The 23798-nt window shown below is 44.2% G+C and overlaps 1 protein-coding gene across 2 annotated transcripts in view; it reads right to left on the bottom strand.

Moving 5' to 3' along the window:
* The window catches only part of CPAMD8 (C3 and PZP like alpha-2-macroglobulin domain containing 8), a 510164-nt gene extending 491199 nt beyond the window's left edge, over nt 1-18965 (bottom strand). For both annotated transcript variants that reach the window (XM_029614183.1, XM_029614185.1), the window contains exons 1-2: nt 18593-18965; nt 8147-8298 (exon numbers count right to left, since the gene is read on the bottom strand). In XM_029614183.1, coding sequence (XP_029470043.1) covers nt 8147-8298; nt 18593-18666 — 226 coding nt within the window. In that variant the 5' untranslated portion in view covers nt 18667-18965. The remainder of the gene's footprint in view (nt 1-8146; nt 8299-18592) is intronic.
* Between the last annotated feature and the right edge of the window lie 4833 nt (nt 18966-23798).

Below are 23798 nucleotides of genomic sequence, written 5' to 3'. Positions count from 1 at the left end.
CATGTTTTAACCCCTGTTTTGAATTTCCAAATGCATGGTTCTAGTCGGAGCTCAAGTGGCATAGTGTTCCAGAGGGAGGGGCCTGCAATGGATAGGGCTCTTTCTCTGGTGGAAGTGTGGTGAGCACATTTAAGGGAAGGGGTGTAGAGGGTTCCTGAAAGTGCAGTTCTTTTTTTTTTTTTCTCATTTAAAGTTTTTATTGAAACTTTCACAATATCAGAATCACAAGGCAACTAGCATAATAACAGGGATATAACAAAGCAGTGAAAACAGTGTATACAGCTCTACAAAAGGAAAGGTATATCCAAGCGCAACACATAATACCAAAGCACGCCCTGTGATACAGAACATAAATCCTCCATTTTTCTCCCTCCCTTTCCCCCCTCCCCCCATCTCCAAACATACTGCCTAAATGAAAATTGGGTCAAATAAATGAAACTAAGAACAACCACCATAGCCTCCCCAAAGAATATGAAATCACCCTATACTTGAAGTGGTGTATTGGAACTGGACGGGTCAGTAGCTTGGGTGGTTTTCCAACTGATATATGGTTGCCATATCTTGTCAAATTTAAATGTACATTTGTGCTTGAAGGCTGTTATCTTAGACAATAAATAAATCTTGTCCACTTTCTGTTGTATGAGTGCTTTTGTGGGTACCCTGGGATCCTTCCAAGTCCGTGCAATCTCCAGACGGGTGGCTAACAGAATATGGTGAGCCAGCTTATTAAAATCCTCTGGCAAGCCCACAAACTTTCGCCCAAGCAACGCCTGCGCCGGGCCAATATCGGATATGCCAGGTATCATATCCTTCAGCCAGAGATGAATTGTCTGCCTTAATCCCTGTAAAGGAGGGCACTCCCACCACATATGAAGAAATGTTCCCAACTTCCCACATACCCACCAGCATTGGTCAGAAACTCGGGGCATGAATTTATGTAATCGCTGCGGGTACATATACCAGCGATACAGGACCTTATAAGCATTCTCTATCATAGATGGAGCAATATAACCTTTCCCGAGACCCTGAAAAATGGTCTTCCACACCGGAGTAGAAATATTCATCCCAAGATCCCTTTCCCAAGCAAGTTGAAAACTGGCTTTTGCCCCCCCAGGCGTAGCTAACAAGTGATAGATACCCGATAATATCTGGCTGGAATTGTCAGCTTTCTTACACATTTGTTCAAAAGAGGAAGGGCCAGATAACAGGTGTACCCCAATTTGAGTAGTTCTAGCAAAATGAGCGAGTTGCATATATGGGAAACAAGCTGAATCAGGTAAATGATACTGACGATGTAAATCCGCAAAGGACCACAGCCCTTTCGGTCCCCACACATGGTCCCATACCAAGATTCCCCGCCGTCTCCAAAGCTGGAAGGCTGGGTTATCTCTTCCCGGCCCAAAATCTTTATGAGCATAGAGACTAGTAAGTGTATGATATGCTCGCTGCCCAATAAGCCGATCCCCATGCTGAAACCATAAAGATAAAACATCCACCACAGAGGGCGATAACACCTTCCCCGGCTCCACCAGCCAAGTCCTCCTTGGCTGCCAGATAAGACTCCTCAACGGGATATCTCCGTAGAGTTCCTGATTGATATTTATCCATTGTTTAGGGTGTTTCCCTCTATGCCAATCCACCAGTTTTTTAAATTGAGCGGCCCAGTAATAATGGGAAAGGTCCGGGACATTGAGCCCCCCCCCCAGCATTTTCGATTGAAAAAGTACTCTCCGAGCTACTCTAGGCCTCCTCCCCGCCCAAATGAAGTTCATACATTTCCGCTGCCATAAGAGGAGTTGGCGCGCCGGAACCTGTATAGGGAGCGTTTGAAAAAGATATAACAATCTTGGCAATATAGACATTTTAAATACCGCCATCCGCCCTAGCCAGGATATGTGATATCTGCTCCACTCTTCCATTTCCCTGACCAATTTTTTCCACAAAGAAACATAATTGAGCGTGAATAGATCCTGGGACGTACTGAGTTGCACCCCCAAATACTTAATATGCGACGAGGCCCACCTAAAAGGAAAATGTCCCTTCAAGGAAGCCACAGATTGGGTAGAAAGATTAACATTCAAGATCTCCGATTTCTCCCAATTGACTCGGAAACCCGACACTTTGCTAAAAGCTTCCATCTCTGAAATCATACTGGGAAGGGAGGTGTCGGGTCTAGTTAGAGTAAGTAGAATGTCATCTGCATAAAGGGAAAGTTTAGATGTGATCCTACCCAAAGTTAACCCCCTGATAGCCTCCTGCTCCCGGATTTTAATTGCAAATGGTTCTAGAAACAAGGCAAAGAGCAGGGGGGATAGAGGACAACCCTGTCTTGTACCCCGCCCCACAGTAAAAGTAGGCGAATAGCCACCATTAATCTTTAGGCAGGCTTGGGGATGATGATACAATTGTCGTACCCATTGTAAAAAAGGGGCTCCAAATCCCATGCTCTCCAAAGTAAGAAAAAGATATGGCCAGTGAACCATATCAAACGCCTTTTCGGCATCTATCAACAAGGCGATGGTTGGAATTTTATATTGTTTCGCAAACCAGATACTATCAAATATCTTATGGACATTATCCGCAGTTGTCCTCCCAGGAATAAATCCAGATTGATCGGCATGCACCATTTGTGAAATGAAACAATTTAATCTAGTAGCCAAAATTTTCACCAGAATCTTTACATCAAGATTCAGAAGAGATATAGGCCGATAGGAACCACAAAGAGAAGGGTCCCTACCGGGCTTTAATAATATGGTGATCCCAGCCGTATTGGCCTGGGAGGACAAAACAGATCCCATACGCAAGGAGTTAAAAAACTTAAGAAGGATAGGCGCTAGAGCCGTGGCAAACTGTTTGTAAAATCTGGGGGTGTATCCGTCTAATCCAGGGGATTTACTCATCTTAAGAGTTTTTATGGCTTCCGTCACCTCCAACAAAGTAATATCTTTATCCAAAAACTGCCGTTGCGTGGCTGTTAAGGCTGGCAACGGGATATTCGAGAGATAACGAGCTATCTCCTCATCGGAAATATTAGAATCTACACTGTATAGGAGGGCATAAAATTGATGGAATCGATGCCTAATCGAAGTATTGTCCGTCAGCATTGTACCATCGGCACTTTTGATTTTGGAAATAGTGGCTTGAGCCTGCTTACGTTTTAACGTTTGGGCAAGATACTTCCCCGCTTTATTCCCGCCCTCAAAGAATCTCTGTTGAGCCATACTGAGCTGATGAGCAATCTTCGCAGAATCTAATTGCGCTATTTTACCCTTAGTCTCCTGAATAGCCTGAAGCGTCAGGCAATTATTAGGATCTTTCATATGAGAAAGTTCTAAACCCCTAAGGGACATCAGGAGTGCTTGTCGATCGCTCTCCGCCTGTTTTTTAACATAGACAGCCCGGGAAATAAAGGAGCCACGGAGAACACATTTTAAACAATCCCATAATATCCCTGGATCCATCCCCTCAGTATCATTAAGATTAAGATAGTCACGGATTTCCTTGGCGATCTGTCGTTGAAACTCAGTATCTTCCAACAACGAATCATTAAGGCGCCAGAAGCGCTGACCAGTATCGTAATTCTGAATTTGTAGTGTGAACCAAATTGGCGAATGGTCGGACCAGACTATCGGTTCAATATCCACTACTTGGACCATATTTATGCGCATCTTATCCAGCAAGAACATATCTAGACGCGAATAGCTGCTGTGAGGCTGCGAATAAAAGGAATAACAGCGGGACTTAGGGTATCGAGATCGCCATATGTCTATCCCCGCAATCAGAGATTGAATATTTTTTAAAGCTTTCCGAACCAGAGAGGAATCAGAACTATGCCCTGTCGAATTATCTAAAGCAGGGTTAAGGGTGGTAGTAAAATCTCCGCCAAGGACCACACTCCCTTCTGCCTTGTCAGCAATAACGGTATATAGCTGCGCATAAAAGGCCTCTTTTTGAGAAGTTGGACCATAGATGGAAACAAGGGAATAGATTTCCGTCCCCAATTTAATGTTAAGCAAAAGATATCGCCCCTGGGAATCGGAATGGCAATTCAATAATTCATAATGTAAATCTTTAGTAATAAGTATCCCCACTCCCGCATATTTAGCGTCTTTGGGCGCAGCTGCCCAGTATTGATGTGGATATTGAACATTATTTAGGAGCCTTTCGTATCGCTTCCGAAGGTGCGTTTCCTGTAAATAGATCACATCTGCCTTCAAGCGTCCCATTTCCTGGAACAGAAGCCTACGCTTTCGACCAGAATTTAGGCCCTTGACATTAAGGGATACAAATTTAATAGTAGCCATTGAAATTCCAACAGAGCGGGTCTGCGACCCAGGACAAACGATGGCCTAACCAATATACCCAACCTGATCCGGCTACATCTGGTAATAATACACCCCAATAGGCATGTGCTTCCTCACACCAAAAGGACCCCCTTTGAGAGCCTGCAATATGCATATGGAGAAAACAGATCCCCCCCACCCTCCCCCCACCCCCTTGAACCTCCTGGGAAAGATAATATCGTTCCCAGCATCTACTGGAGGAAAATCCCATCCTGAAACAAGAACAGAACCTCCCATCCCCACAGCTGCAGTAAACTGGGCGCAGCTGAATAGCATAACAGTAAAAGAAATCCGAGAGAAAAATTTGAAACCCACACACACATGAAACCACTTCCCAGATATTCAAAACCACGGAAAGTCATTCAAGTGTCCCCACATATCCAGACTAGATATGGGCAAACCTGTGCAGACAATTAGCAAAACGACACAAAAGTCAAGTGAGTCCGCCTTCCTTAGCACCCTCACTAGGGTTCCTTCTCAGTCTTCTGCCCCCTTTAGCAACTCGCTGCCATCTGGGCATCTCCGAACGTCGACCTTTAGGGGCTTTGGAGTCCTGTACTGGAACCTCAATCGTCAGGCCTGCCTCCTTCACAGCCTGAACAGCGTCATCAAAAGATTGGGCCTTGAAAGATTTCCCCTCCGCTTGAAACCAGATACCGAAGGGAAAGAGCCAGCGATAACGCACTTTCGCTGCAGTTAGTGCCAGGGTGATTGGTTTAAATGCCAGTCGTTTCCGCAATGTGGAGGCAGCTAGATCTGCATACACTGCAATGTCATGCTCTTCCCATTTCCAAGATCGTTGTTTCCTTGCAGCAACAGCAAGCTTATCCTTATAGGTAAAAGAATGAAAGCAGACCACTATGTCTCTGGGAGTGTTTCCAACTCGTGGTCCCAGTGATCTATGTGCTCTCTCAATCTGGGCATGATGATCAGACTCACCAGCTTCAGGCATAGGATCCCCCAGAATTACAGCACATATTTTCTGAATCACGGTTACACAGTCCTTATATTCTTCACTTTCTGGGACCCCCTTGAAGCGCAAATTGCAGCGTCTATTCCTGTTTTCGATATCCTCGAGCTTATCAGAGAGCTCCGCCTGAGAAGCTTGTAAAGCAGAGAGTTCCTTTTGTTGAGCAGCCCATCGCTCTTCATGATCATCCAGACGCGTGTCCGCTTCAGCAATCTGGCGCGCCATGGAGGCATGCTCTTCCCTCATTTCTTGTAGCGTGTTAGCAAGCTCATTTTTAAAAGATTTAATATCCTTGCGAATTTCAATAAACCAAGAGCGCATTTCAGCGCGAATCGAGGACTCAGCCGCCGTTCCTTGCTCCGCACAGGCACGCTCGCTCATATCCCCCAGATCGGAGTCCGCCGCCATTTTGTGTGCGTCTGCCTCCGAATCTTCTCCTAGCTTATTATAGGAGAATTTTTGAAAGTCGAAAGTCGGTTTTTGCACAGCCATAGTCCCCAAAGGTTCCGGTATAAATTGTGAGGGGTTTCAATACAAAACGCCGCGTTTTTAGCAACTTAGCCACTGAAAAAGCTCCGGTGGATGAGGAGCTCCGCTCTCAGGTGTCCAGCATGGGAAGTGACGTTACTTCCTCCGAAAGTGCAGTTCTAATAGGACGATTGGAGGAGCGGAATCGAAGAGCATCCTCAAGCCAGGAGTGATTGTGATTGTGCAGGGAGTTGTGAATGGTGAGGGTTTTTTTTATCAGATGCGGGAGGAAATGGGAAGCCAATGGAGTTCCTTAAGAATGGAGGTGATGTGGTCGACTTTGCGTGTATTTGTAAGGATTCTTGCCATAGCATTCTGTAACATTTGCAGGGGTCTAATAATAGAGTAGGGAAGGCCTAGAAGTAAGGAATTGCAGTAATCCATTTTTGATAGCATTGTCGCTTGCAGGACTGTGTGAAAGTCTTGCAAATGGAGTAGAGGTTTGAGTTTTTTGAGGATATGTAGCTTTGAAAAATCCTCCCTTTATGATTGTGTTAATGTAGTTTTTGAAAATGCTTGTAGCTTTTGAAATTGCTTATAGCTCTAATAGATTGATCTGGTAGAGGGATTCCTGAGGTACAAAGGAATTCCACATGTGCTCTCCAGCCTTCAGTGGAGGCATCCATCATAAGGATAAACTGGTGTGGAGGTAAGCAGAGGGGACTCCATCTCGTAGCACATGAAGTTGTAACCTCCAGTGCAATTCTCTCATCAACAAAGGTGTGACATGTACTGCTGAAGAGAGGGGTTTAGTGAGCTGATCCCATTGGGAATACAGACCACACTGTAGATAGCACATGTAGAAGAAAGCATGTAAAAGGTACAACATCCCAGGATGGAGATGCAGTGCCTCGGTTCAACCCAAATGGGGATTTTGTTGGTTGTGTGCTCGAGGATGATCCAGATACCTCATGGAGTAAGGCATGTGTCTAATGCATCATGGCCTGCATCAGGTACACTGGTACATGATGTGGAGAAGAAAGTGCAGCATCAGAAGAGTCCAGATGCATTGAATGTATCAGGACAACTTGAACCAGATCATCATGCACTGATGGCTAGATAAGCCATGTAGGTTGCGTAGATGCAGAAGGCATCAAGCGTGTTGGTCCCAATGCCTGGGCCTCAGCTTAGGATCAGGCCCAGGCCCAGAGCCCAGGCCTTGGAGTTCCCACAAAGGGGTCCTTTTCTGCTTCTTTCTTCGTAAACTGACACCATACACTGGGGTCACACCAGAGATAATTAACTCCGGCGCATTCTCCCAGCGGACAGTGCCATTTTGATGTACAGCATTGCCATACAATGCCGTACATCAAAATGGCACTATGCACTGGGTGAATGCACCACAGTTAACTCCGGTGCGACTCCAGCACATGGCATTTCCGCGGTTCGGGGTGTGGCATGTTTTTGAGCAGATTCAGAAAACAGCATGCATCAACTGAAGTTTCAAATCTATGTGCATTATTTTCCAGAAAAAATTTGCCTGCACTAAAAGAGGTGTGTACTTTACTTCTGTGATGATTGTCAAAAGGGAAAATATATCTGTACTTTTCCTTTGAAATTTGGTATAAAGTCTATAGGTAAAAAGTACATGCTGACTTTGCCCCAAGGCAGGCAGTTTGAAAACTGCTTCTAATATGTTTTGGTATTTATTTTGCATAATATGGTTACATTACCATGTTCCAATCTATATACCACTGACATGCTCTTCAATTTATTAGTAAAACTATACATGTGCTTGGAACAGCAACAAGCATTCTGAACCAAACCAAACATTCAAAAAAAAATCTTTAGCAGCCAAATAAAGGAATAGATGTCCATTAACCCATAATTTAACCTCCTGAAACCTTTATCAAAACCTGATGAAGAGCTTGATAAAGAGACCAAACCATTTGACTAATTATTGCTTAATAACAGAAACAGAGAATGACAGCAGACAAGGACTGTAAGGCTCATCTAGTCTGCCCAGCTTGTTTCCTGGTGCAACACTATAGACTACAGTTGATCTCTGCCTTTCCCTTCAGTTAAGGATTCTTTGTACTTATCCCAGGCTTATTGAACTCAGTTACTGTTTTTTTTACCTCCACCTCTTCCGCTGTAAGACTATTCCATCTTTTATTCTGCTGGCTAGCATTTTCTTTGGGTATTTAGTTCCTCTGTTCAAAATTCTGCAGATGACACTTTGCGTTTATTTTCCAGATTTATCGGGGAATGCCCTCCTATTTTTAATTTCCATCTCATTATTTATATCTCATGCACAATTACTCTGTGTGTAGAATGGACACATTTCGCAATGTCAAGAACTTACCGAAAATCTTCCCATAAGCATGAGCCACACTTTCTCCTTTCACCACTAACTGAACCTGAAACTCCGTTTCCTTGACAGCATTAAAGATGGTCACGCTGATGACCTCCTCTACTCCTGATCGGAATACAGATGGAGCAGTTATTAAATAGCCCCTAGGAGACATAAAATATTGGATATACAATATCATTGACATAAACTGACAGATTGTAATAACTTAGAGAATAAAAAGCAAAATGCCCCTTGAGAACCTTTTAGTGAGAGGCAGAATTTACAATTTAGCATTATGGTAACTCTGCCAAGAAATAAACCAGGGAGATGCATGAGATGAATTAGCATGCACTGGAGACTTAGGGTATGTAAATTGATCTCATGCATATTCATAGTGGAATCCAGAAAACTTGACTGGCTGAGGGTCACCAGAACAGGTTTGGGAAGCCTTAGAATAAACCATACAAAATATGGGAACCTTTTGAAAAATGGTATCAGGTACACAGGCATCAGCAGGACTCTGGTGTTAGGGAGGGCTCAGTTGGGTGAATAACCAATCCAATACATGAGGCTAAATACTGGTTTTATTCTTTTCAATTCCTTTATTTCACAGATGTTTATTGAACAAGTGACTTATTGCTGTTCTAATCTGTTGTTATTATTGCGTTACACCAACTGTTATATCGAATGTTTGGTAGCAGGACTTGGGGGGGGAAGGGGGGGTTGGGTGTACAAAAAATTTGGATAAGGGGATGTCTCGGACGAGACGTAGCTGTAAGTGACAGTTGTTGGCATGTTTGTCTTAAAATGTCCAAATAAAAAATTAAATTACATGGAAATTAAAAAAAAAAAAAGAATAAACCACACAATGCTGGAAAATGTATGAAAGCATTCACAGGACAATTTTCAAAAGCTATTTACCCGGGTAAATTGGTAAAAGGGCTTTATGAAAACTGCCCATCCTTCACATAGCTAAAAGTACATACACTGTACAGAGACATTCCCCGAGTGGAGTTAGGACAGGGACAGCAGCAACAAGCTTAGTTTTGCATTTTCAAAACTACCTGAATTATTTAAAATGGAAAAAAGTATCCACAGAGAGCAGGTGCAACTCTCTATGGGTACATTTTGCTTGACCCTTCCCTTTGAGAATTGGTGCAAAATCTGCACATAAAAGTACCCGTACACTTTGCAACCATGTGGGCTGATATGAAAATTGCCCCAATATTGTTGTATAATACAGTGATCTCTTTTTATAATAAACTGATTTGCAATAATGATCATGAAAATATGTGTCTTAGCCCCTGTGTTTTATGAGCCTGATGTGTGACTATGGGTGCAATTTTCAAAAGGTTTTACACATGTAAATGTATCTATTGTAGCAATTTTCAAAAGCCATTTATCCTCATAAAGTGCACTTATGTGGGTAAATCATATGGACAATTCAATGGCATATATGGTAGCAATTTTCAAAAGCTTACTTACATAGGTAAAGTGCATTTACACGTGTAAAACCTATTTTAAGCATGTAAATGCTTTTGAAAATCAGGCCCTAAGGGTTTTAGAGAAGCAAGCAACAGTAAGAAGAGTTGAAACCTGGATCTATTATCTGCTCCTCAAGCTGGCTGTTGGATACGGTGAAGGCAGAATTCACAACCCCAGGTTGTGAAGGTGAGCGTTGGAAGGTGAGGGTCAGGAGCGAGAGAAGAGTCCCAGCCATTTGTACAGGAACATCTCTCTCTGATAGTCACTGGAAATAGTGTGAACTAGCCAATTTATCCCCAATGCGCAAATTGGCCTGGTCCAAGTACCCACCCCCATCACACTATTTCTGTACTCATAAACAAGGAGAGAGAATATTTGTTTAGGTCAACTGCTGAGCCTCACTTTGCTCTGTGACAACGTACGCTAGATAAAGAAAAACGGATATCCGTTTGCTTGGTTTTTATATTTCACTTTAGCACATGTCCACAGAAGCTTCCACGCTTTGCTCTGAGTTTCACTCGCATGCACATTTGCTTAAGATGTGAAGTTACAGAGTGCAACTGGAGCCCCAGCAAAACAGGGGGAGTAAAGCCACTAAAATTTCAGTGGGCTTACATCAATGAGAAAAGCAACGTTATCTCATTAGCAACAGCGCAGGGCAAAAAAGGATCTCTCCAGGTTAAAATGTAAACTGAAGTGTTAACGTGAAATCTTGAAAACAGATAATATTTTCAATTTGATTGTACAATTATACTGCTGTTTGTTGCTTTTTGCAATACTATATGGTTAAGAGTCTTAGTAGCTAGTGGTTCCCTTTCAGGAGAGAACAGAATACAAAATAATTAAATAAATTGCATCCATCCAGTAAAATGCATGGAATTTTCAAAAAATAAAATAAAATAAAAAAATACAGCAGCTTTTAAAACTCATAATTTAAAAGTGTGGCAACTCAGTTTCATTAATACAGTAAGTTATGGTTTTACAGTCATTTAATAAGCAAGTTTGCAGGTGTTTGCCAAATGCTTACAGCACCAGGATTCGAAGCCTTTACGTGTCTGCTCATAGATTCCACAGTTGTTGAACCTATTGTTTGATGATCTAAGGAGGAACGAGATTATTTGGCCTTTCAAAGGATACTGAAGCCATTTTTATTCCAGCAAGTGTATGGTTGAATAATGATACTACTGTTTTATTGTATTTCATTTTTATTTTCTTTTTATCAATACCTTATATTGTGTATTGCAGTTGTGGATGTGTTTATTGAATTCCACACTGGACAGGATTTTCTTGGAAAGTTTTGTTTTTTTAAAAATAGGTCAAAAACGTATGCTAATTCAACCACCGCTATCCAGCTGGAAACTATTGCAGGAGGAGTCTATGTATTGTAGGCAGAAGCTGGAGTGCAATTTAGATGATGCACTTGATAACTATGATTTCAATCTCTCGCCATGCTTCTCCTAAATGTATCACACTACAGCTCCTCATGAGCAGGCCCTTTCACCATTGCACAAGCACAACATGAGATAGATGCATGTGCTTTCAAGAGTTACCATGCAAAAAATGTTTATGCTCCATCTCCTTTTGATGTTTGTTAAATTCATGTGCCTGACATTACATAGGCACCATTATTTAATAACTAGAATAAATATCTTCTATGAAAACACACACATATATATTTATCTTCCTTCTTTTTAAGTCAAGAGGCTTTAAACATCTGAAAACCAGGGAAGAATGCAAGTAATGGGAGGAGGTCATTGTGCTGTTGAACAGTGACCCCCATAGTACAAGTAACATCTAGAAAAGGTAGTGAGAAGGGCAATAAATACAATTAGGCATAGGGGAATGACTTCCACATGAGGAAAGTCTTCAGGGGAAGTTGAAAGCAAGAGCATCTCTGTCAGAAGTAAAACCAAAGAAACTGCTCTTTGGCTAAGATCAAATGTAAGGTGCAAGTCAAGAGCTCTTCCTTCCTGGCTTTTTGGCTGACAATACAATATAATATAAATTTGATTTATATCCCACCTTTCTAATATAACATACACTCAAATCCATTAACAGACCTTCCGCCAAACTCTACTAGGGCCACAAAATTGGACTTGGGCCAAACCGAAAGGATTAAATCTCTAAATTTTCTTTTACAAAAAACATTAAAAATAAAAAAAAAAACCCTAGGACTCTTCAGCTTGGAAATAGGAGATAGGAGATATGATAGAAGTAGATCAGTAAAGGCATGTAAAAAGTAAATAGGGAAACTATTATTCACTATGGGCCAGATTTTAGTACCTACACGCAGGCGTAGATTTGTGCGCGCAATCCGGCGCGCACAAATCTATGCACGATTTTATAACATGCGCGCACATGTTATAAAATCCGGGGTCGGCGCACACAAGTGGGTGCACACTTGTGCATCTTGTGCGCGCTGAGCCCTAGGAGAGTCCCGATGGCTTTCCCTGTCCTCTCAGAGGCCGCTCGGAGCGGCCTCGGAGGAAACTTTCCTTCCGCCCCCCCCTTCCCCTACCTAACCCGCCCCCCAGCCCTACCTAAACCCCCCCCATACCTTGGTTATGCAAGTTGCGCCTGCCCCTGGGATCCCCCGGCCTAGAGGCCCTACAGAGGCCTCTGGCCATGCCCCCTCCCCGGACCGCCCACTCCCCGTCCCTTTTTTCAAGCCCCGGTACATACGCGCATCCCCGGGCTTGCGCACGTTGCCGGGCCTATGCAAAATAGGCTCGGCATGCGTAGGGCTTTTAAAATCTGCCCCTGAATATCTTAACGCAAGAGCTAGGGAGTACCTGATGAAATACGAGGTTGTACATTTAAAACAAAAAAAAAGAAGTTTTTTAGATTTATTTTTATTTTTAAAAATGTTTACACTGTCTCCCAGAACAAGAAGGAATGCCCAAAGCGGTGTACATTAGTACATTATATATACACCACATAAAACATAAATCAAAAGAGTTTCCAGTTTTAAGGTATTAAATTCAAGCCCAATCTATTCAAACCACCAGCCTCATTTTCACCAGCCATTACACCAATTGATCATGCAGGAAACAAAAAGGTTTTGACCTTTTTGAGAAATGCAAGTAGGTTAGTTTCTATCCTGCTCTCTTGCGGCACAGAAGCCACGACAGAGAAAGCACGAGCTCTCTGTCTATCACAGTGCTTTCATATGTTTCATCAGGGGTCTCATCAATAAAGACCCTAATTCCCGTGTAGGGGTACAACATTCTAGTACTGAAGTACCATACCCTGAAGTACTTTATAGATCACAATGAGTACTCTAAATGTGGGTCTCTCTACCACTGATAACCAGTGTAATTGATGTAATAGTAAACCTGCACTGGTTCTCCTTGAACTTCCCATCGCAACCCTGGCCACCACATTTTGAAATATCTATTTTACGGAGGGCTTAGCCGGCAAACCCAAAAACAATATATGTTTTCACAATTGATACTGCTCGTTATCAGCATCTGCATGGATTAATCTGAAAGCTCCATCTTCTACAAATGCTTACAACTGATTTGATTACTTGCTTTTTCCAACCTAAGCTGAAGGCAAGGTGAAGTACAGTAGGAAATTCTCCAACCCCAGGGGGCTTACAATCTAAGGGTCTCACTTACTAAGCATGTTTTCCATTGACAATGACAGAAAAGCCTTTGTAGAACAGGCCCTACGTTTGTATTTGAGGTGATGGAGGGTGAAATGACTTGCCTAAGGTCACAAGGAGCATCAACTGGAGAGGCAGGATTTGACCCCTGGTTTCCCTGGTTTTCAGCCTGCTGCTCTAATGATGAGGCTACTCCTCCACACAACACAGAGTTGTGTATAATGTTCCTCACCTTGAGTACTTTTTAGCACAAAGGCAGGTAATAAATTTAAAGCAACAAACAATAACCTGGAAGGATCCATTTTTGCCCGTGCTGTTGCTAATGACATATAATGCTTTTCTCATTGATGTAAGACTAGTTAAATGTTAGTGGCCCTTTGCCCCTTATTGTTGGGGCACTAGTTGCACTCTTTAAGCCTCACATCTTGAGCAAATGTGCATGAGCATGAAACTCAAAGCAAAACGAGACAGTTTCTGTGGTCTTTTGCTAATGCGAGATATTCCAAGGGAGTGGATGTCAGTTTTCCCTTTATCTACCGGATGTTATCACGGAGCTGTCAGCAAAGTGAGGTTCAGCAGTTGACCTAAACAAAATATTCCCTCTCCCTGTTTATGAGTACATGGGTAATACAGAAATAGCGTGATGGGGGTGAGGTGGGTACTTAGAACAAGCCCATTTGTGTATTGGGGATAAATTTGACAGAAGCCTGCCATGTTGGCAGCCACCACCACCGATCAAATTGGCTAGTTCAGCTGCTTCCAGTAACCATCACAGAGAGAGGCTGCTGTGCAAATAAATGGCTGGGACTCTTCTCCTAGCCCCTCCCCAACTCCCTGGGGCTGTGAATGTTGACTCCAAACCACCTGATTCTGTGGAGGCAAACAAGATAACTGGTGTCAAAAAGGGATTAGGAAAAAGTAAAGAGAGATTTATCAACAATCACTGGTTATTTAACATAACCATGACTTGTAGAAACTGAGAGTGTGTACGGCAGCGGAGAGACAGGCATGCTCTGTTTCTTATACGCTTAATCCAGCAAGTCTGAACCAACTGCCCTATATGGGGTTGGGAAGGAATTTTTGTTCCATTGTTGCAAAACCTGGCTACTGATGCAAACAGCATTTTAACCTTTTCTTGGATTACCGGAGCTTTTAAGCACTAACGGGCCGATACAGTAACCCACGCGCGCACAGGCCACAGGCCACTCTCCTGTGCGCGCGATTCAGTAACTTAATTTATTTAAATTAGGGCCCCCGGTAAAAAGAGGCGCTAGGGACACTAGCGCGTCCCTAGCGCCTCTTTTTTGACGGAGGCGGCGGCTGTCAGCGAGTTTGACAGCCGACACTCAATTTTGCCGGCGTCGGTTCTCAAACCCGCTGACAGCCACGGGTTCGGAAACCGGACACCGGCAAAATTGAGCGTCCGGTTTTCAACCCATGAGCCGTGGTCCCATTTTAAAATTTTTTTTAACTTTTTTTAACTTTTGGGGCCTCCGACTTAATATCGCCATGATATTAAGTCGGAGGGTGCACAGAAAAGCAGTTTTTACTGCTTTTCTGTGCACTTCCACGGCACCGACAGAAATTAACGCCTACCTTTGGGTAGGCGCTAATTTCTTAAAGTAAAATGTGCATGCATTTGCATGTTGCGGGCGCTATTAGTCTGGGGGGGGGGTTGGACGCGCGATTGATGCCCTATTACCCCTTACTGAATAAGAGGTAAAGCTAGCGCGTCGAAAGCACGCGTCCAAATGCCGGTTAACAGTGCGCTCCACCGGAGGGCACTGTACTGTATTGACCTATAAGTAGGTTGTTCTCAATGGACCATTAGTCTTATTTTAATGTAACCAATAATGTAACATCCTGTAAACTCCTCACTGCTTGCAGATCCTGGACTAAAATGTCTGACTGAACTCAATAGAATAAGTCGAATTGGATTGTGCAAACAATTTTACCCACGAATATGTGCACATTTTGTGTGCACAGACTTTATTCTCTGTGCAGCAAGGACTTTTACATTTACAAAATGTGTATATGAACCAGAATAGAACTGTGCACACAAACCAACACTCCTCCTTTCAAATCTCATGTTAATGATGGCAAAAAAGGTGCAAAAAGGTGTCAGCCTTAACTTGGTTTGCTAATGCTGGAAATTTATCTCCTGTTCAGAACCGAAGTAAAGTTCTGCAGGCTAATCTTAGTTTATGGGACTGAACCCAAAGTTTATAGTGCAGACATCCCATACTTGTAATTTATGCACATAAACAATCTGCGTACAAATCAAAAGCATGTTTTATGAGCTGAGAGTACATTGTTTATGCGCATATATACGTGAATTTTAAAATCCCAGCATACGCCAAAATCGGGAGATATGTGAGATTGTCCGACCGGCGCACGACAAGCGGATTTTAAAAGCCGCCCATGTACGTGTGCAAGAGAGAAAGCGCAAAAAAGATTAGGGCGTGGGCATGGCCTGGGTGGGGCAAGGGCAGGATATGGGTGTTCCGGGACTTTAATATGAAATCGCGCATAAGTATTTTCGCAGACAAGCACACTCCAGGGTCCCCTGCCATGTAACTTTACTACTGCTATGGATGGTGTGAAAATAATAAAACTAAAGTACTAGGCTAGTCATCAGGGTTTTAAGGGTTGGGGCTAACAGGGGGGAACGGGAGGTTAATAACCTCGGAGAGTCTGGAAGTCCTATCCCTTAACTGGGTACGAACTGGGAAAACTAGTAATGGCGTCAGTGCACACCCCTTATAAAATTCCCCTACTTACACGGTAGAGGTGGCATTTGTACACACATTCTTCGGTAATTATCTCAACATGCACGCATCCATATAAAATTGTGCACACACGAACACATGATCAGGCTATTTTATACCATGAACACATATACACATGTATGTTTTAAAATGCCCATGTCCTTTGGCACAAGCTGGCATACGAGCATACTGTCATTTTGTGCACAGATGTTTTATGCACATAAATCGTATTTTATGTGCACTAAGCATTTCTTCTGTGCACATTGTTTGGTTAGTACATTTTTTTTAAATGCCAGATGCATTAAAATACTATTAGCTTACTGCATTACTCCATTTGACCACATGAGTAAAAATAATGCAAGTGGACATTTAGCACACATTTTATTACATTGGGCCCTCAGTTTGGCGATTCTTTTTTTTTTTAGACATGGGAAGAATTATAAAGGGGATCCTGCATGCTCAACTAGCCAGATGGGTGAAGTACAATGGAGAAAGATGACAAAAACTGTCTTGGAGCATGACCTTCGGATGGTCATGCCCTATGTATGGCCAGCAGCTGAGATATATCCTTAGCAGTGTGGACAGGAATAACTGAACAGGCTGGATGGACCAGTGCCTTTTTCTCCTGCCATCTATTAGGTTACATCTAGTAGCAACAGCATTAAGCTGCAAGTCAGAGGACTTATTGAGTTAAATCCTGCTCTCCACGTGTATGAATGCTGGCAAATTCCTTTATCTCCCAGTGCCTCAGTATAACCAGCTATAACTGATTCACAATATCAGCACTGTTCCTGATCTAGCCTACGCCTGCTTTGGAAACTGTCATACATATGAAGTACCAAATATAATAGCCAGACTTGCACCCTGGAAGAAGCTGCATGTGCGTTTCTTAAGTGTTATAATTATGAAGTAGGTTAGAAACATTTGGACAAGAGATGCTACAAAACACTTTTTCTTTTTGGATGGCATGCTTTTTGAAGGGAACATAAAAACAGGTCCTCATAGGCTTAAAAACTCTGTAGCTGCGCTGCTCTTGTAGTGAGCCTGCTTCTGTATAAAGAATGCCTATTCCTTTTTCAGTGAACCTTCAGATGTATGGTGGGCATTTTCCCAATAACTTTAATTGGAGATTAAGAAAGACAAGTCTTGTAGTAGTGAACTGCCACATTTTGGAAATAGTTATACTGTGCAAGACTGCAAGTGTGCTAAAGACAATGATATGCACAGCCAATTTGCACTGGATGTTGATCATGGTATTTGTCTTTGTTTGATGGGTGGCTAGCTCGTCCTGTCATTATCCGATGATTATAATTGACATTTTATTTTCATAACATCACATAAGCAATGTTCTGAATTTTAATGGGATGTTTATCAACAAGGAACTGACCTTTCAAATCTTCTTCCCAAAAGCACAGATTAGGAAGAGACCTTGAATTAAATTTGATCCCTTCTGTTTTACATGGATCTTATTATTTTTCTGTACCTAGCCTGCCTTAATTTAGCTAAGATTAGCTTTCAGAAGCTGGAGTATCAGCTGGTATAAAGTTCCTTGCAATGTAACATCTGAAAATTAAAGGCATTATTCAAAAATGAACTTTGTCCCAATTTTTTGCCTAGAGGGGAAGCAGACAGTCCCTACACAAAAACTTCTGACAAACACCCATGCCAGGATTCCCTAGTCCCCTTCCCCCTAAAAAAAAAACAAAAAACAAACACTTGGTTCGCAGGGAAATCATTTCTAGTATGCTACAGTAAATGAAGTTGCCCTAGGGCATGGTTGTTAATGCATCCATTCACTGTGTTTACAGATTCATATATCAAGAACATAGGAAAAAAGAAAAATAAACAAAGTGAGAAATAAATATAGGCAAAGACCCAAATCCTTAAACCGGAAGTTTGTTGCTATGCTAAAGACAAGGTTTCACACAGGCAACAAGCTTTCAGCCTGAACGCATTCTTCCATATAGTATTGCACGCATTCCTCCCACAAACTGCAGCCTACCTACTAAAACTGACAGCAAGAATGTATCGTACCAGACCATGCACTGGGTCACCTGCAAAACAACTGAAACTAGCATAATGTTCAAAATCCACGTCCTTTAAGGCTGAATGACATTTGCATGTTTATGTGATTTAATTATATCTGTGCTGTTGCAGAATTAAATGATTGGCTATAATTTCTCAACTAATTTCATCTCCAAGTTTGCAACCAGTAGGGAAGGAGATCTTTGCTGAGAATGCATGTTTAGCAATGATCTCCTCCCCTACAGCTAGTAAACTTGGAGGTGAAATTAGTTCGGCTTTTTGCCATTCAACTGCAATTGTCAACATCGGTATTTCTTTCAAGGTGAGCGCTGTTGAAGTTGTTTTTTCCTCACAAAAAGGAGGGGGAAAAAATCTTTAAAGCTGGAAATTCTTGCATCCAGCTCACTGGAATGGCTCTGCACAAATTCAAACCTGCTTCACCACACGTTATTTTTCGTTTGAAAAAATAAAGTAAAGCAAAGAGCTGATATTAAGTTAAAGGTGTCTTAGGCCAGAAAGAAGCGCAGATATATGGGGGAAAGAAACGGAGCAATCAGAACTGAAAGAACTTACTGTCTCTCCTGAGCACGGCAAAAGCTTCCGAGGAAAAGCAGCAAAAGCCACGAGTGGGGAATTTGGGCAGGCATCTTCGTCTTCCGAAAGTGCAAATGAAGAGATAAATAAGACTGTTAAAAAAAAAAAACCCCAAGCAAACAACACTCTTCTCTCACACAGCCCGGGAGGAGAAGCCGGGCGGGAACGAGCTCGCGAGGCAGAGGGCACACGCGCTAGCCTGGGTCAGTGCGGGGCGGCCGAGGTTCCCTCGCTCCGTAAGGCGCGCGCACAGCCTGCCAATGCCCAGCGCCAGCGCTCGCTCGCGCTCTCTCTCTCTCTCTCTTTGGACCCTCGGGTGCCGCCTGCTTGGCCGCGAGCTGCTTTGTCTCTCGCGCACTTTCTCTCCTGCTATTTAGCGAATGACCACAGCCGGCAAAGCGAACAAGGTGGAGGGGAGGGAGGAGAGCAGAGCGGCCAAAATCAGCCCTCAGGGCACCCTGAATCCCAGAGCTTCCGCGTCGTAAGCAGTTTTCAGTTATTCATTTCTTTTTTTGCCTCTACATCTTACTGGGGTTTCCAGATGCAACCACGCAGCAGTAATTAATGTACGCTCTTCATCAGTAAAGCCAAAAGGCAGAACTGGAAATCCCTTCTTCTCAGTTCTCCTGCTTTTATTTATTTGTACAGGTATTGGTCTGCTGCCGTGTCTTTTAGTCCAGCTTTACAGTTCAAATACTTTGCGACCATGCATACGGCAATCTACATGGTGGAAAGGCTGCTGCCTGACCTGCACGATAGCTTCCAAACCAGAGAAAGATCACCCTGATCCTTGGTTTTAAGATTTGACATTATTTGGAGTGAGGAAAGTCTCACAAAGATGAACTTTTGTACTATGTTATCTCGCCCTAGCTGTTATAGAGTCCATCAAGCTAGGGTAAGAGAACATAGCAGAAATGGCATCTTTGTGAGACTTTCCTCAGTCCAAATGACGTCAAATCTTCACCAAGGTGTACTGGGCTGTTCGTAGGTCTCACTCTACATGAGAAACTGGCCCCGTACCCCTAAAGCAGCACCAACACCTCACCTGGCCCTGTAAGGGAGCCCTTCTATAGAGATATAAATACTTCACTACTATGAAGGTCTCAGAGATGGTGAGTCTCTCTCTCTGTCCAAATGTGAACTTAGGAATTAAGTTTACTGCAATGTAAAGCACTTTTTTCAATCACACATTTCAGGCACTTCAAAGTGAATTGCATTCCGGAACTATAGGTTGGTTGATTTATTTAAGCCTTTTATATACCCGTCATTCCAAAATAAGATCACAGCGGTTTACAAAAGCAACATTCACATAGCATCAGAACATGTGACATTCACACTATAGGTCCACACAGCATCAGATATGCGACATTTGCATTATATTGTTAAATAGTAATTCATGATGGATTAGTAACTCGAGGTGAGGTTTAGGTATTAGTGTAGGGGTTAGGGGCCACTTTGACATTCAGAGTGAGACATACGAACAGAACAGTGTTTTCTTGTGAAGATTTGATGACCCTCGGAGTGAGGAAACTCACACAAAGATGAGATTTGTGCAATGTTCTCTCAACCTAGCTTGATGGACTGTTCTGTTCGTACGTCTCACTCTGAATGTCAAAGTGGCCCCTAACCCCTACACTAATACCTAAACCTCACCTCGAGTTACTAAGTGGGCCTCCTATAGAGATATAAATACCTACCTAGGATGAGGGCATTATGACTAGTCTCTCTCTCTCTCTCTCTCTCTCTCTCTCTCTCTCTCTCTCTCTCTCTCAAAATTCTGTAGTAAATTTGCATATTTTTGCATACACAAAAATAAAGTCTTTTTCTGACATTTCTTTGCCTAGTTAATTTATTTGGTTCATTATTAAAAGAAAAGGGATCTTAATGAATGGGGCTGGGGAGGAAGGGATCTGGGAATGGGGAGGGAAAAGGGATCTCAGAGGAGGGAATGAAGAAATCTTAGGCAGGAGGGTAAGAGGGATAAGGGATGCAGAAGGATAGAGGCACAGAGGGAGGAAAGAATGGTGAATCAGGGAGAATAAGGAATGAGGAGGAGAGGGTGGGGAAGAGGGATCAGGAATGGGGAGGTGGAGGGAAGTGGGAAGAAAGGGAGCACTGGGGATGGAATGGAAGAGAAAGGGAACATTTAAATGAAGAGGAAAAAGGGAGGACTAGGGTTTGGGGTGGAGGAGAAGGGAAGATTGGGATGGGGTGGAGCAGAAAGATGCCCCATCCCCTTTTTCCCTTATCCCCTCTCCAAAGTCTCTTTAATCCCCTCACACCCCAATACCCCCTCCACTCCTTTCACTGACATCTTACACCCCCTTCAATCTCCTCATTCCACTGGCACCCACAATGATCCTCTCATTCGCTCTCCACACCCACTCCGCTGTACTGAATCCATGTTCTCCCTCACTTTCACAGTGGAATTCTCTCCCATCCCCACAATATCCTCAGTCACTTTCTTCTCTCATTCACTCTTTCCCTCCCCACCCTCATGACCCTTCACTCTCCCTCAGTCATCACTCAATCTCCCTCATTTATTTTTTCCTGGCACTCTCTCATCCCCTCCACATTCTCTCATTCCCTCCCCTTCCCCTGTGATTCCCTTACTCAGTTTTCCACCCTCTTCTCATATGTCCCTCCCCCCAATCCCTGGTTCATTTTCCTTCTCCCTATCCCCTCCCTATCCCCAATTCAATTCCCCCCACCTAATCCCTTTACTGCCCCTTCTTCACTCACTTCCCCCCCCCCACACACTCACCCCCCCCCCCCCATCAGATCCTCCCCCAATATCCTCATTCACTCTCATTCAATCCCTCTCTCAGCAATCACCTCACTCACCCTCCATGTCAGGAATAGGAGGAGGACAGCGACCCTTGCACTACCTTGGGCCACATCTTTCTCCTCCACTGCGGGGGCTCGAGTGTCGTGCTTTCAGTCGCGTGGTTCACAGGGCGGCACTCAAGTTCTGGTAGCAGAGAAGGAGGATGCAGCTCAAAGTCTTGCAAGGCCACTGTCGTCCCATTTCCCAACAACAGGAGGGCGAGGGGGATTGGGGTGGGAGGGTGGAAGAGAAGAAATGCATCATTATCGTCTCGGGGCCAACAAAACCACTTCTTTTCCGGGGGGGGGGGGGGTTTGCGGATATGGGCAGAAGAGAAGCAATGCACTGTTGCTGTCCCACTGCCGCTTCTCTTCAGCCTAGGACCCGGCCCCCGGTCTGCTGCAGAAATTTGGCCAGGAACAGCCAAATTCCACAGCAAGAACCTAATTCTGAGGTCCTGACTGTGGCAATGGAATGACAGGATACCAGAAACCCTGCTGGTTAGTTCTGCCTTCTCCCCGCCTCAGGCTGGCTGGAGGCAGCATTCGCAGCCCTGGGGAGGAAATCACGACCATTGCTTAATGGGGACACCAGATGGCAGGATTCAGTCTGGCCTGCAGGGTTGCAGAATGCAGGGCCGGTGCTAGCTTTGTGCTGCTCGCCTTCCCCCCCCCCCCCGCCACACACACACACACAATTCATTCAGGGTCGGTCCTAAGCCGGTCAAATAAAGCCCAGCTCCCTCCAGCAATCTATATTTTTAAAAACTGACACCCATCCACTCCTCCACAGAACCCATTATTACATATCCTAGGGAAACCGTACAGCCTTGCACACTCACCACCCCCAACACGTCCACACACTCTGTAGCCATACAAAATTTAATTATGCACATGTAACAAATTTTACATGAAAAAGAACATTCACAAGTACAGTCTTCTGAGGCAAAATATCACAACATATATATTATATTTACATGCACTGCTGTGGTGCCAACCAGAAAACTCTGCAAAAAAAGACACTTGGAACCCCTATGGAATTTATAATGGCAACTCAGCAAGCCATGAATAAACATAATTACCATTACAATACAGTAAATCTCCCATACCAAAACAATCCTAACTACAAGCAGTCAAACAGTAGCAACCTTATCTATGAAAAGGCAACACTGCAAATATTACACCAGGCGCTAGAACACCAATACACCTCCTATTGGGAAAACAGAACAAGCCAGGCTGCTATAGATCCCTACACAGAAATGATATGCCAGCAAAATAGCTCACCTCGGTCACATCTGCAGAATACAGATAGACCCTGACCAAATACAGAATAAAAGAGTCCAGAAAGTATAAATAGAAACATGCTGAGAAGAACGGAGAGGGTGGTGGATGCCTGGAATGCCCTTCCTGAGGATGTGGTGAAGACCAGAACTGTGAAGGACTTCAAAGGGGCGTGGGATAAACACTTTGGGGCGGATTTTAAAACGAGCGCGAATAGCCTACTTTTGTTTGCGCTCCAGGCGCAAACAAAAGTACGCTGGATTTTAGTAGATACGCGCGGAGCCGCACGTATCCGCTAAAATCCTGGATCGGCGCGCGCAAGGCTATCGATTTCGTATAGCCAGCGCGCGCCGAGCCGCGCAGCCTACCCCCGTTCCCTCCAAGGCCGCTCTGAAATCGGAGCGGCCTCGGAGGGAACTTTTCTTTGCCCTCCCCTCACCTTCCCCTCCCTAACCCACCCGCCCGGCCCTGTCTAAACCCCCCCCTTACCTCTGTCGGGGGATGGGAGGCGTAAATCCCCGCGCGTCAGCGGGCCTCCTGCGCGCCGGGACGCGACCTGGGGGCGGGTCCGGAGGGCGCAGCCACGCCCCCGGGCCACCCCGGGCCGTAGCCACGCCCCCAGGCCCGCCCCCGGAACGCTCCCGACACGCCCCGAAAACGCCGCGCGGTTCGAGCCTGCCCCCGACACGCCTCCCGACACGCCCCCTCCGAAAACCCCAGGACTTACGCGAGTCCCGGGGCTCTGCGCGCGCCGGTAGGCCTATGTAAAATAGGCTTACCGGCGCGCAGGGCCCTGCTCGCGTAAATCCGCCCGGTTTTGGGCGGATTTACGTGAGCAGGGCTCTGAAAATCCGCCCCTGTGGATCCATAAAGTCAAGAGGCCGCCAATGAAGAGTGGGTGACTCGCCAGAATGAGGGCTACTGCCTGGAGTCAATACCCTTATTAAATAAACATACACATGCTTACTGTGACTCCAACATCGCTCTAAGCTTCAACAGCAAGAGGAAATGTGGAAAAAAGGATTCACACTCACAAAGAGGGGAGTAGCTGGCTTGTTACGGTGGTTACTACCCCAAA

The sequence above is a fragment of the Rhinatrema bivittatum genome, chromosome 8, assembly GCF_901001135.1.
Source record: "Rhinatrema bivittatum chromosome 8, aRhiBiv1.1, whole genome shotgun sequence".
Classification (NCBI taxonomy): Eukaryota; Metazoa; Chordata; class Amphibia; order Gymnophiona; family Rhinatrematidae; genus Rhinatrema; species Rhinatrema bivittatum.
This window is presented reverse-complemented; position numbering and strand designations above follow the sequence as displayed.